General features: G+C 36.2%; 1 protein-coding gene across 1 annotated transcript; it reads left to right on the top strand.

The window, feature by feature from the left end:
* Window positions 1-216: 216 nt before the first annotated feature.
* LOC119997654 (DNA damage-binding protein 1) lies at window positions 217-12,322 on the top strand. The gene is made up of 19 exons (XM_038844804.1): window positions 217-482; window positions 851-899; window positions 1,261-1,320; window positions 1,404-1,495; window positions 2,132-2,183; window positions 2,342-2,404; window positions 2,528-2,577; window positions 3,560-3,635; window positions 4,269-4,478; window positions 4,561-4,667; window positions 4,824-4,932; window positions 5,463-5,663; window positions 5,754-5,969; window positions 7,177-7,287; window positions 7,985-8,260; window positions 8,595-8,869; window positions 10,036-10,384; window positions 10,483-10,767; window positions 11,442-12,322. The coding sequence occupies exons 1-19, from the start codon at window positions 379-381 to the stop codon at window positions 12,021-12,023; spliced, it is 3,267 nt and encodes a 1,088-aa protein (XP_038700732.1). The 5' UTR covers window positions 217-378; the 3' UTR covers window positions 12,024-12,322.
* The last annotated feature ends 2,267 nt before the right edge of the window (window positions 12,323-14,589 follow it).

The following is a 14,589-nucleotide window of genomic DNA, read 5'->3' as shown; positions in this document are numbered from 1 at the left end:
AAAATATCAATCTAAGCAGGCCATTAAGAGCTAGTGGAAAAAGCTCGGCTCTATTTCACTCATTTGGATCCTAATTTTGATACTCTTAAGAGCCGTTTATTCGAACTAATAAATCGGAGTGTCTCAATTTTGTTAGATCCAACGTACAGTGTAACTTATAAGTACGGCTGAGGCCACGCTTTAATACGGTACACGCTAATTATCGTCTGCGTCTGCGCGCACGCCTTTCGCTGTGCCGCGCTGAGCGAGGGAAGTGAGTGAAATAGAGAAGAGCCCAGAAGCCTCACACACCGAAAGCTATCGAGCAGATACAGAGATCTCCCAGTCTTACGCGCACAGTCACGGAGAGGGAGAGGGAGAGGAAGAGAGTGAGAGAAAATGAGTTCATGGAATTACGTCGTCACGGCTCACAAGCCCACCAACGTTACCCATTCCTGTGTCGGCAATTTCACCAGTCCTCAGGAGCTCAATCTCATTATAGCGTAATCTCCTCTTTCTCTCTGGATTTCTCGTCGTTTTGTATCTTAGGCATGATTATATTCATTTTCTTGTATGCTTTGTATTAGGATTTTTGTGTTAGGGTTTCAAATTAGGCGGAGTATTACAAGCTTGCCATTTTAATCTTTCGATTGCAGATATCAGCTACTTTGATGCCTTTGTAGCAATTAGATTTAGAGAAGCAGTTATTTCCCTTTTTAGATTCAAGGAGTAGTTTTCCTTTTAACCGGAAATTGATTGGAGCTAATGTCTACCTGTACATCTGTAGTTGTCTCAATTAAATTGTTCATTCCACTATTTCTTTCTCATTATTTAGTGATTGTAAATGGATTTTATGTTTATCTGCTTTCAGGAAATGCACCCGCATCGAAATCCATTTGCTTACGGCGCAGGGATTACAGGTATAATACCCTTCCCTCGTCTCGCTCTCTCTCACACACACGAACACACTAACATAAGCAGTGATAGTTAGCCCTCTTCTGTAATTAAATGATTGTGGCTGGAGTTGTGAGTTGTTTTCTTTCACATGATGTCAAGTTACCGTTTGGGGTTTTTATTATATGTTTGTGTGGCTTTTACTAAGAGAATGCAACGGTGAGTATGGTCATATTGCATACATTCACTTTCTTCTCCTTAATAAGCTTCCACTTTTCTGCACCAGTAAAAAATTTAAATGGAAGACTGCTGTAAATATAATATGTTTGAGCTTGCCCTTCTCCCAGAGCTCTAAGTCCTGATAAATTAGTTGAATTTCTTGTGTAGCCTTTGCTGGATGTGCCATTATATGGAAGAATAGCTACCCTTGAGCTTTTCCGCCCTCATGTGAGTACCTTTGTAGATCTATTCATTCCTGCTTGCATCAGGATTCATATTTTCATTTAGTTTTACTTCTGATGTCTTTTCAGGGTGAAGCACAAGATCTTTTATTTGTAGCAACTGAAAGATATAAATTTTGCGTTCTCCAATGGGATGCTGAATCGTCGGAGCTTGTTACAAGGTTGCTTTATCAATATTTGATAATTATAGTTAAGCTAATGATTGGAAATTTATAATTTAAAGCAAAGAGCAAAACTGTGAACATGAAAATTATAATAAAATAGAATGATTCAAAGTATTGGATGTTTTGAGTTAGATTGTTGATATTGGAACTGTGTCGCTTAAAAAAAGATGTTTAATTACGAATCATATGGTAAAAGTTGGAGCTGGGATTTTATGTGCTGTATTTTCTTATTTTTTAAATTTATTATAACTAATACAACCCGTGTTCTCAAAAGAAAAATATGTATAATACTTGTGCTCTGTCTATTTCAAGGAAAATCAAGCTCTAGGAAATCGTATAATTTCGGGTGTCTGTTTCAAGAAGCTTAGATTTTCCAAAAGTTTTATTTCCTCGAAACAAATGGAGCCTTAATAAGTGTAAATTTGTGCATTAAAAGAAACTATTAACTGTAAATGCTGGAGATTGGTGGGATACCCCTTGCAAGACTCTCTAACTACAGTGATTTTAATAATTCTTTAACTCGATCATTTGATTTGATCTTAATATTGCAAAGGCCGGTAGCTTTCTTCTCATTCATATTTGAAGACCTTGATCTTTTTTTTTTCATTGATGAATTCGTCCTTCACCCTGTAGAGCAATGGGGGATGTGTCAGACCGTATCGGTCGTCCAACAGACAATGGTCAGGTAATTATTTATAGTTGAATTTTATTTTGGTTTCGGTTTTTGAATATCTTTTAGGATGGCTGTGTTTTTTTATGGACTCCATGTGCTTTTTCCCCCCCTCTTTATGTTGCAGAATATCCAAAAATTTCTGGTATTCAACCTTCTTTATTTGTTTGCAGATTGGTATAATTGATCCGGATTGTAGATTAATTGGACTTCATCTATATGATGGGCTATTTAAGGTACATAGTCATTGCAACGAATTAACTTTAGTTTATAAATCCCCTTTTTGTCTTTATGGTCATAGTCATCTTTACATTTTAACATTAACAGTCAACATCCCAAATATTTGTTTTTTGTTCCAGGTTATTCCTTTTGATAATAAGGGACAGCTGAAAGAAGCATTTAACATCAGGTATAATGTAGATAGGTCTTGTCGTGCATTCGCAATTGTATGTATTTATTTCTAGGTAAACTCCTTGTAGTCTTTGCACCCCGTTGGTCCTATGTTATTATTTGTTTTGCATTTCGTTCCGACAATTCTAGTAAATAGTTTTTTTTTAAAAAGAAAAACTGGGGAATGAATAAAGGAAATTTTATTCAGGGCTCCCAATGAGGTGAAACCCAAGGGAAAAGATGCTTGAGAAAAAAAGAAAGAGAAATGTAGGAAAAGAAAAGCACTTTTGGTGACCATTGGGCCATTGTATCTAAAAAGTACTTGCAAATTCTGGAAAGCCAAAACTTGCTAGTAGAGAACCAACTATCTACAATAGAGTCCAAGCCAGTTTCCTTACCTTAGGAGATTCTTTTGCTTCTTTCCAACCAAACAAGCCAGCAAATGGTAAATAGTCTAAAGCGGTTTTGGAGTCTTACCTTTGGTCTCTTGATCTCATAACTCAGTACCTTCAGGTTCCAACTTTTTTATATTCCCCTCTTGCTTCTGTTTTGTAGCTTGAACTCATTATTAGACAGTTTAGGATTTTAATTTTACTTTTCAGAAAGGTTGAGATTTTACTTGGTACCTGAAGCTGTGAGGTCTGTTGGAGCAACTACATTCATGTTGTGTTACCCCCATTTTTCACACACTTGAGGGGTGTTGATGATGTGCTTATATTGGAATCAGAAGAAAGTTACTGCTAAAAAAAGTAGTCTGATGAAAGTTCTGCCATGCAATGAATATGCACAACTATGAGACAAATTACATCCACTTGATTCTCTATGTGAATGTGTGTGATACTCATTCGAACACTGGTCCTTGGTTTATATGTTCGGGGCAGGGGTTCAAATACCCCAGTCTCTTTGAACAATAAAAAACATGTCGTGGCAGTTGATGCTTTATCTGTAATAACTAATAAGACTATGTGTGTTGCACTTTACATGGCTACTTATGTCCTCAGGCTTGAGGAGCTTCAAGTTTTGGATATCAAGTTTCTTTATGGCTGTCCAAAGCCCACAATTGTAGTTCTGTACCAGGTAACCAAGTTCCCTTGTATATTTATTAGTTTTATTAGGACGTTTGACCTTTCAATGTTCATGTGTTACTCCATGCGCATCTTTGGAATTTTTCTTGTTATTGTTTTCATTTATTTTTGAACAAGTTAAAGCTCCAAGGATGTTTGTAGAATTATTCAATTAAGAATAAAAGTTATAAGTCCAATTTTGACAATGCTGCACGGACATACATGAATAAGGCAAATTTCCATGTGTGAGCAGATGAAGTGCAAGTTCCATAGCCAAGCATCTGATGCATTTAGTAATTAATTCTTTATTTTTTGTAAGTGATGAAAGTGTAGGCATCATGGATGGTCCAAAGTACATAGAACTTGTAACCAATTAATGTCAAAGCTGTGATGTCAATGACCAATGCATACATGAATTTTGGAAGTTGCTCATACTTGCTAGACAATCCGATACTTTTTCTATGCTTTCTGTATTATATACACAATCAAATCGACCTTTCTTGATGCAATAAATCCAATAAAACTTTATCCTTCAGAAAGAAATGGTTTACCAATATATGAACCAACCAGTTTGCCATTAATGTCATATAGTTTGGTTCTAATGCTAGCTCATAGATTGCCTAATTATGGCTGTCTAACTGTGCAGGATAACAAAGATGCTCGTCATGTCAAAACATATGAGGTTGCTTTGAAAGATAAAGATTTTGTTGAGGGTCCATGGACCCAAAACAATCTTGACAATGGAGCTGATTTGCTAATACCAGTACCCCCACCCCTCTGTGGTGTTCTCATTATTGGTGAAGAAACAATTGTCTATTGCTGTGCTAATACTTTCCGAGCGATCCCAATAAGACCAGTAGGTTGCTTGTAACTTCTTTGAGCTTCTTATGATCTTATTAGTATTTTGTCTTCAACATTCTTTTTCATTTGCACTTCAGTCCATCACAAAGGCGTATGGAAGAGTTGATCCCGATGGTTCTAGATATTTACTTGGTGATCATGCTGGGCTTCTTCATCTACTTGTTATAACCCATGAGAAAGAGAAGTAAGTTGACTGGTTATTCGTTCTTTGTAAGTTTTAGAGTTATGATTTAACCACTTGCCTTGAGAAAGATTTGGTGAAAGGAATAACAAAATACAATGTTTTTGGCTCCCATGGAAAGCTTGTGTTTTTTAAATCTCTTGGTATTTCATCTCTTAGGGTCACTGGACTCAAAATTGAGCTCTTGGGGGAAACTTCTGTTGCATCAACGATTTCTTATCTTGACAATGCATTTGTATACATAGGCTCAAGCTATGGAGATGCACAGGTTTGGTGAACTAATATTTCATTCTTGTTGTCTTCTCTCTCTCTCTCTCTCTCTCGGGCCATATTTTCTGAACTTGCAAGTTGCATCTGATGCAGGAAGCCATTGATTGTGTTTTCTTTTTTTAATTTTTTTAGAAGTCAAGGAATTCTTTGACCTTTCTGCATCAGCGCCTCGTTCTCAATTTATTCACACTTCATATTTGATAAATACGATTGTTACTCTCTCTTTGTAATTGTTTTTTTTAATTACTTTCATGGCATTTATGCCTGGATATTAGAGAGGAACAAAAGCAATATGTGAATCAGCAAATTTACTCCATTATTTTGATTATGGAGGACTAGGAATAGGCGTCACTTTGGGGAATCTCCTTAGTTTTCCAGATCCCTGAGTCTATTTATGTGTTGTTGGTTGAGGGAATGAGTGTCTTACTTGTAACATATGTATTTGCAGCACATTATCTAGTTGACATCCCTGTTATAGTGTTATGTATTAGTTAGACGTCAATTTGATCTTGAATGGTGCCTATGCAGCTTGTAAAGCTAAATCTACAACCTGATGCCAAAGGTTCATACGTAGAAGTGCTGGAAAGATATGTGAATTTGGGGCCAATTGTTGACTTCTGTGTGGTGGACCTTGAGAGGCAAGGCCAAGGCCAAGTTGTGACTTGCTCTGGCGCGTACAAGGATGGTTCTCTACGCATAGTTCGAAATGGAATCGGAATCAATGAGCAAGTATGGTGAATCTTACTCAATATCTTTATTCTTAGAGGCTCTGATCTTCTTATGTCCTCATAAGACTTTCTGTTAATATGAGTTATGCAGGCTTCGGTAGAACTTCAAGGTATCAAGGGAATGTGGTCATTAAGATCTTCCACTGATGATCCATTTGACACCTTCCTGGTTGTTAGTTTCATCAGCGAGACTCGGATTTTAGCAATGAATCTTGATGATGAACTTGAAGAAACTGATATAGAGGGTTTCTCTTCTCAAGTACAGACATTATTCTGCCATGATGCTGTGTACAATCAACTTGTACAAGTAGGTTTTCTTGCCCATTCCCTGACAAATACAATCATTCTGTAGGCTTCAATTTGTCAGCATTGATATGTCATATGTCGCAGATTAAAGTTCATATCGTCACAGAAGGGGCAAAATTAGGAAGAGATAATGAATGATAATATGGCTTTCAAAAAATAAATGAACAGGTTTTAGAGGGGAAAAAACATTAGCAGTTTAGTTTTTCAGAAACAATAAACTGGCGAACAACAATAATCCCAAAAAGGTCCTTAGTTTTCTTTGTAATTTTTAGAATATATATGAATAATGTGAAATGCCCCAAACCAACATGTTAATTTATTGGGTTGAATGGCAGAGTAACTAATCTTAACATGTTGTTGCTTGAAGTGTGGGCCTTTGTATGTGTTTGTTATTTCCCAATGCCTTTGTGTGTGAGAGTAGCCCCTAGTGCCTTGTTTTTTGTGCATGTGTTGGGCCGTCGGATTGTCCAATCTACACGTGAGGGGAGTGTTAGAATATGTATAAATGATGTGAAATGCCCCAACCAACAAGTTAACTTATTGGGTTGAATGACAAAGTAACTAATCTCAATATCGTATCGGTGCAGGGGGTCTTGGATTCTAACCTTAGCTTTCACAATTTAAATGAAAACCTTCATTTGTTGTTTCCCCAAGTTTGGGCCTTTGTGTTTGTTTGTTATTGCCCCAAGTGATGGCCTTGTATGTGTAGCCCTAGTGTTGGGCCTTGTTTATTGTGCATGTGTTGGGCCGTTGAATTGTCCTGCCCACATGTGAGGTGGACTGTTAGAATATGTATAAATGATGTGAAATGCCCTAACCCAACAGGTTAACTTATTGGGTTGGATGACAAAATAACTAATCTTCACATAATTCAAGTATCCGTGTTAGACCAAACGATAACAATAACCATCTGAAACCATTTTTTGTATTTAAGTTTCCAGTTCTACGTTATCTTTTATTAAAACTTTATTTCAGTCCCAGCCGTGTTGTATTGCAGTCCAATTTCCATGCCCTTTAAAGAATGAAACAGATTTTTTAATGTTAATTAAAAGGCGAGGGATGTGACTGTGAGATGGCTATTCTACATTTGTCATGCTCTAATTTTATGGTAGTGTGTGTAATTGGAAGTGAATACCAATTGATTTAGATGATAGTCGAGTGTGACATTTATGATTGGTGGCTAATGAACTAATCAATCACCATTACAGGTCACTTCAAGTTCTGTAAGGCTAGTAAGTTCTACCTCAAGAGAGCTTCAAGATGAATGGCCTGCACCTCCAGATTATTCAATCAATGTTGCCACAGCAAATGCCTCACAGGTGTGTTTCCCGCTTCTGAGTTTGGTGGTTGTTTCTCAATTCATTTAATGTAAACTATTTTTTTTAGCTTCCATCCGGTCATCATTGGCAACTCCATTTAGTAATAAACTTTTAATTTTTGAGACTTGTGACTTCTAATCAATCTGGTTCATTTAGACTATCCCTCATGCTCAAATTAATATCACATGGCAAGTTGTACTTTTCTTGGAATTACTTTCCATCTGCAGAAGCATCTTGTTCCAGGAGATTGTGCAACTAACATTCAAGATATTCCAATAAGGCAATAATCACTCAAAGTCTTCGTGTGGTACATTTGGAATTATCGACATTCCATGACTTTAGTATAACTTTTTATAAAGGTGATCAAGGAATACATGATAAGTCACTAATAAAGCAAGCATATTTTTGGTTATCTTATTTTCTTGGTGAAGCTAAGCACCATAAATAAGTTGATTACAAAGATGCGCCATTTTGTTTTTCCTTCACAATTTCACATGAATGGCTTTGATGCCTTTTACCATTGTACGTCTTGTCATTACACCATAATTAGTATAGTGATTGGTTGTATGTTGAATTTTGTCCAGCAAGCAAGCCGTGTGAATCAGAGAGCTGGCTGAATATTGGCATGCTCCTTGTTACATGTCTTGCATGCCGTGGAGTCTGTGTATGATATAAGAATTCATTGCTTTTGTCACAGGTTTTACTGGCAACTGGAGGAGGTCACTTGGTCTACCTGGAGATTGGTGATGGGAAGTTGACACAAGTTAAACATGCACAGCTGGAGTATGAGATCTCATGCCTTGACATAAATCCCATTGGTGAAAATCCAAATTATAGTCAGCTAGCTGCAGTTGGAATGTGGACAGATATAAGCGTGACGATATTGTCACTCCCTGACCTAAATCTCATTGTGAAAGAGCATTTAGGGAGAGAGATAATACCTCGCTCTGTTCTTCTATGTTCTTTTGAAGGGGTATGTTTCCAGTTGGGCTTGATTCACATCTATTCTCTGGTCTTGATTTACTTTAGTTTCTGCTTGGGTCTGTGCGGCTTGACATAACATGTGATTTGGGAGTGACTGGTCTCATTATTAATGTGTGTAATCCTGGAATGAAATAAAATAAAAGCCATATATTTGTCATCATTTGAATGATCCAGGACGTCAACTATGGGCTAAGCTGTATGTTTTGCATGGATGATTGATTTTGGAATTTATACATGTGCCACTTGCTTTACACATCTTCTTTGGTTACAATCATTTGAATCACATTTCTCTTTCTGAAATATGCTGTTTGTTCCCTTTTCAGATATCTTACTTGTTATGTGCCCTTGGAGATGGTCATCTCTTGAACTTCCTGTTGAATCTGACTAGTGGAGAGTTGACAGATAGGAAGAAGGTGTCTCTAGGTAGCCAGCCTATTACACTCCGGACTTTCTCATCCAAGAATACCACTTATGTATTTGCTGCATCAGATAGACCAACTGTCATATACAGCAGTAACAAGAAACTGCTTTACAGCAATGTAAATTTAAAAGAAGTCAGTCATATGTGCCCATTCAACACTGCTGCTTTTCCAGACAGGTATTCCCTGTACTTTTCTTTGCCAATTTGGTTTGCTCGAAATGTGTGTTATACATTAAGATAAAGATTACACTTTAGATTCATATAATTATTCTAGCAGTGAATTATAATATATTTATTAAGGATATTCTTTATTTTTTTTCGATTGGGAGAATAATTAACGGGCAATAAAATGTTCTAAGAATGATTTGTTTGCTATGAAAGGATGTGTGGCATAGATATCTACAACATTTGCGTAAGGCAATTTTTTATGAACAATATTCCAATCTATTAGTTTTTTTTAACAATGTTCTTTAGATTGAATTTTCATTTAAATTGTTTAATGATGCTGACATCAAGTTGGATTAGAACAAAATGTAATTAGTCTGCCGGAGGCTTGGCACAACATAGGATTACTCTCCGAAATTGGCGAAACATACTGTATAAAGACAGAAGCTAAATTTCCATTATTGTACGAGTTGGGCTAGTGGGGTTCACTATCAAGTGAGCTCCTACATAAGTCATCTGTACCTCTAGTGGGGTTCACTATCAAGTGAGCTCCTACATAAGTCATCTGTACCTCCTGTTTCTTCACCATATTGCCAAATGTCTAATACAAGCGGGTGGTTAGTGTCCTCACATCCATTATCAAAATAACGCAGGATGCGTTCTATAATTGTAAAATGTTTTCATTATTGGCTGGTTTAATGTGACATTGTGAAAAACCATGTTAACAACATCCACTTGGCTGATGTCTTTTGCAGCTCTTTTAGCTGTTGCGGGTTTGTTCTTTTGGCCTCATCTTTATTGTCATCGTCAAAAGTTGTTGACCTCGTCATGACTCACTTGCAAGCAAGATGTGTCCATGTTTTTATCTGTTCAGGATTGAGTGGTATATGTGATTAGAAGGCTTTCAATGGTTTTCCAGGAGCATTTGACTCTTGTATGTTTTTAGAAAATTAAATGCCTATTTATAGTTGGAGGACTCACTCAGAAGTCAAATCATTCTTTCCCATAGTATGTTTTGATGGTGGGTTTGAATTATTGTCCTTTCCTCATTTCTATCATGATTCTAATTGTACAATTGACGTCTTATTAGTTTCGATGGTGCTATCTGGTGTATTAACTGTGTCATTTTTGTCCTGCAATATAGCTACCACTTTTGACTAATAGTTTCCTCTCAACAGCCTTGCCATTGCTAAGGAAGGTGAACTCACTATTGGTACCATTGATGATATCCAGAAACTTCACATCCGTTCCATCCCACTTGGGGAACATGCAAGGCGTATCTGCCATCAAGAGCAGTCTCGAACCTTCGCCATATGTAGTTTGAAAAATCAGACAAGTGCTGAAGAGTCTGAGTTGCACTTTGTTCGATTATTAGATGACCAAACTTTTGAGTTCTTATCAACTTATGGTCTTGACACCTTTGAGTATGGTTGCTCAATTCTTAGCTGCTCGTTTTCTGATGATACTAATGTCTATTACTGTGTTGGAACTGCATATGTTTTACCCGAAGAGAATGAACCTTCAAAGGTAAAGAACACGTTGGTATATATATGTTTTTTCTGTAATGAAATTTTGAAGATGAATGCGGACATTCCGTGGTTTATAATTTTCACAAATTGTTGTAGGGTCGAATATTGGTCTTCATTGTTGAAGATGGGAAGTTATTGCTTATTGCTGAGAAGGAAACTAAAGGAGCTGTTTACTCTCTCAATGCCTTCAATGGCAAACTGCTGGCTGCTATCAATCAGAAGATTCAGTTATATAAATGGATGCTTCGGGATGATGGCAGCCGTGAATTGCAGTCTGAGTGTGGACATCATGGACACATACTTGCGCTCTATGTACAAACCCGTGGAGATTTCATTGTTGTTGGTGATCTGATGAAGTCAATCTCATTGCTAATCTACAAGGTAATCAATGAGTCGTCAATTATATCAAATTTGCCTATAATTGATTTGTGCCATTGTATATTATGCATAGCTACGTCCTTGATTGCAGAATTTTTTATTTATTTTATATATATATTTTTATGTTTGAAGTATATTTGAATCCAATGTTTTTGTTGGTCTTTTTTTGAAGTTGTAAACAATAATAAGAAGCAAACTACGTGACAGAGAACGAGAGCATAACAACCAACAAAGGGATCTTATATTATTACATTCCCAAATCAGCATTTATCTTCACATAAAGAAGAAGATCAATACCTGTAAATAATGGGTCCAAATCACTGCACATGCACTTTTAGGAAATGGTTTATTTTATCTTTGATGTTTCAAGCATTCCCATTGCCCCATTCCACTGACATCCACTCAGACTTTTGGGATTGGACAAGTGTTTTCTTTACAGTGTCATGGGAAGCACATTTCCAGAGACCATTTTATTTGCACAGATAAGTTATCAATTTACCCATCAGTCTTAATCATCATTCAATAAATTATTTCCAAAACGTTCTATATAGTTGGTTGCGTAATATTTCACAACAGTTTCTGTCCTTGAATTGAATTTTCTGGGTTTAGACTCTTGATTGAGTGTATATAGGATGATCTGTTTCGCTTATTTGAAATGATTGTCCATCTGTTTGCAGCATGAAGAAGGTGCTATCGAGGAACGAGCTCGTGACTACAACGCAAATTGGATGTCAGCTGTAGAGATTCTAGATGATGATGTTTACCTTGGCGCCGAAAATAACTATAACTTATTTACAGTTCGGAAGAATAGTGAAGGTGCCACTGATGAAGAACGTGGTCGTCTTGAGGTGGTTGGTGAATATCATCTTGGGGAATTTGTGAATCGGTTCAGGCATGGTTCTCTGGTGATGCGTATGCCAGATTCTGATGTGGGCCAGATTCCGACCATCATTTTTGGGACTATTAATGGTGTAATTGGCGTCATTGCTTCACTACCCCACGAGCAATTCCTCTTTTTGGAGAAGCTTCAGTCAAACTTGAGGAAAGTCATAAAGGGCGTGGGAGGGTTGAGTCACGAGCAATGGCGGTCATTCAACAACGAAAAGAAAACTGTAGATGCTAAAAATTTCTTAGATGGCGATCTAATTGAGGCATTCCTTGATCTCAGTCGTAGTCGGATGGATGAGATTTCAAGGGCAATGGGTGTTTCGGTGGAGGAGCTTTCCAAAAGAGTTGAAGAACTGACCAGGTTGCATTGATGTTATCGTCCGGCTCGATTCACTCGTTTCTTGTGTTTTAAAATTTGCTTGTTTATTTTCCTCTCAACTGACTGCTTTCTTCATTTTGTAACATTTTCCAAAATTTTCTCTCTGTAGTAGTTGCAGAGTGGGAAGTAATCATGTGTTCATGTCGGGAATGGTATCCTTGTATGGGGTCCATTCCGGTTGTATATTTTCCCATCAACTTCTATTAGCATCATGTGTTACGTTTAGGCCCTGTCGAACCGGAGCCGGTAAACATTATGGTCCGATGATCAGATCTGGCCCATATTGTTTTGTGTTCTGGCTTTTCGGACTTCACCCCATTGTTCATAACCCTAAACAACTGCCGTTGTTTAAAACCAGCTGAACATCACCAGCTCATTGTATTGGTCTCAGTCTGAACAATGAGCCAATCCCGACTTGCATTTAGCTTGGCAATCCCCAGCTTTTGATCATTTTGTCTACCATGTTGGTCGAAGTACTGCAATCTTCTCGAACTACATTGTAGAGCTTTGGGTGGAGATTGAAACGGTCTTCAGCAGGCTTAAATTCCTTGTTTGATTTTTCTGATCAATTTCTTGTGGTATTCAAATCTGCAGTTAGAGCGAGTATGAAATTCAATGGTAGAATTGTAGGGATGTAAGTTAGAGGTTATGGGTTTTGGAAAGGGTATCTTCAGATATTATGTGGGGGTGAAATCTGTTTCTATCTTTCATGTCCTTGCCCTTCTCACTGCGGGAGCTTTAGCTTTGTTTACGGATGTCGTTTGTACGGATGTCGTTTATCTTATTCAAATCTGCAGTCAAAGTCCTCTCCCTTCTTCGAGCAGCTTCAGCTTAGGACTTCAATTTCAATTGGGTCTGTTAGCAACCAGAATAGTAAGTGTGACAAGATTGAGATGGCCAAGCACAAGAAAAACTGAACTCTGGAAGGCTAAAAATTTATCATTTATCCTCCTCGTTCCTTCATTTATCTCTAGTTCAGATTTCTGTGCCTCAGGACTTCTTAGTTTGAGTGCTTTTATTGTGTTAACCTTGTAAGGGGAGGATGGAAGAAGCAGAAAGGGTGCAATAATAGTTTGTTGTAAAAGCAAAAAGGACTCCCTCAATCTCTTTATGTAAACATTGAGCAAAGGTACCATCACCACACTATTGAATTATAGTAACAGTTTTCATTCTTCAAAATTCAGACAAATCCCAATTCATCCATACTATTAATTGGATTTATTGCATGTTGAAAATGTGTTATTGCCAGAGGGTTTAAGAAGTGAAATTGAGATGATATAGAGTTTCCTGAGGTTTTCTCAATAATAACTCGTTTGAAAATTTTAGTTACTAAAATAACATAGTTTTTTTAATATATATTTTTTACCTATAAAGTGAGCTAGTAGCATATTTCAACCAAAATTCTATAAATAATAAATATTGTAGTTATACGTTAGATAAAATTGAAAAATTTTAGATTAATTATTTTTTATTTTTTTGTTCAATTCCTTTCTTAAAATCTTTATTTTTAATATTTAAAAATGATTTCAACCTTTATTTTTCTCTTAATTTAGGTTAAATTTTTAAAAAAAAGATTTACTAGAAGCAAAATTTTAAAGATTATATTTAATATTAATAACTAAAATTATTGTTTAGTAAAAGAACAATCTTATAAAATACTAATTTTAACATTTATTCTATGATAAATTTTTTTTAAAAAAATATAAAATGAACTAAAATAAAAAGCGTAATTACATATCAATATTGATAACTAATAAAATAATCAATTTTATCCTAAAGATAATAGGAATTTTAACATTTATCCTATGATAAAATATAAAATAATCAATCTTATCATAAAGATTTTAACATTTATCTTATGATGAAATTTTAAGAAAATGCACTACTGCCAATAGTGCATTTTAAACTTCAATTTTAATAGCGTTATTGTCATTAGCAAATTTCATGTTTTACACTGCCATATTGGTAAAAAAAAAATGTTATTTTGATATTTAAAAATTTCAAAATGTATTATAGAAAAAAATGGAGTTTCCTGGAAATTGAGAAAAAGAAAATAGGATAATTTTAATTGTAATTCTCAAAATAATAAAAATATTAAATTCAATAAAAAATTCTCATGCGAAGAGAACAACAGAGTCACAGACATCGCCTTTGCTTTCGTTTAAAACGAGAATGGAGACTATCATACCCAAATCCACTAACAACATACTGGAAACCTAAACCCATAAACGCTAATGAAATATGGAAACCCTATAGCAGGAAAAACTAAAACCCTAAGCACCCACCACTGATAAAATCAAAAACACAAACCGTGATCATTGCTTACTGGAACGAAACACAAATACAACACTAAATAATACATAACATACCCATGCTGTACCAGGTCGAATGTCGCAGAAATCGTATATGACAGTGTATTCGAGAATGGAGACTATCGGAAATCGTCGAAAAAGAACGTTAAAGAAGAAAGAAGAAGGTGAAGGATGTCGCGGGAAGTGGAGGCCGGCCTTTGAACCAAAACTATGTCGTTCCAATGTGAAATAAGGGTATTTGAGATA

Source organism: Tripterygium wilfordii, chromosome 1 (assembly GCF_013401445.1).
Source record: "Tripterygium wilfordii isolate XIE 37 chromosome 1, ASM1340144v1, whole genome shotgun sequence".
NCBI classification, from domain to species: Eukaryota; Viridiplantae; Streptophyta; class Magnoliopsida; order Celastrales; family Celastraceae; genus Tripterygium; species Tripterygium wilfordii.
The sequence above is the reverse complement of the archived record's forward strand: the minus strand, read 5'-3'. Positions and strand labels throughout refer to the sequence as shown.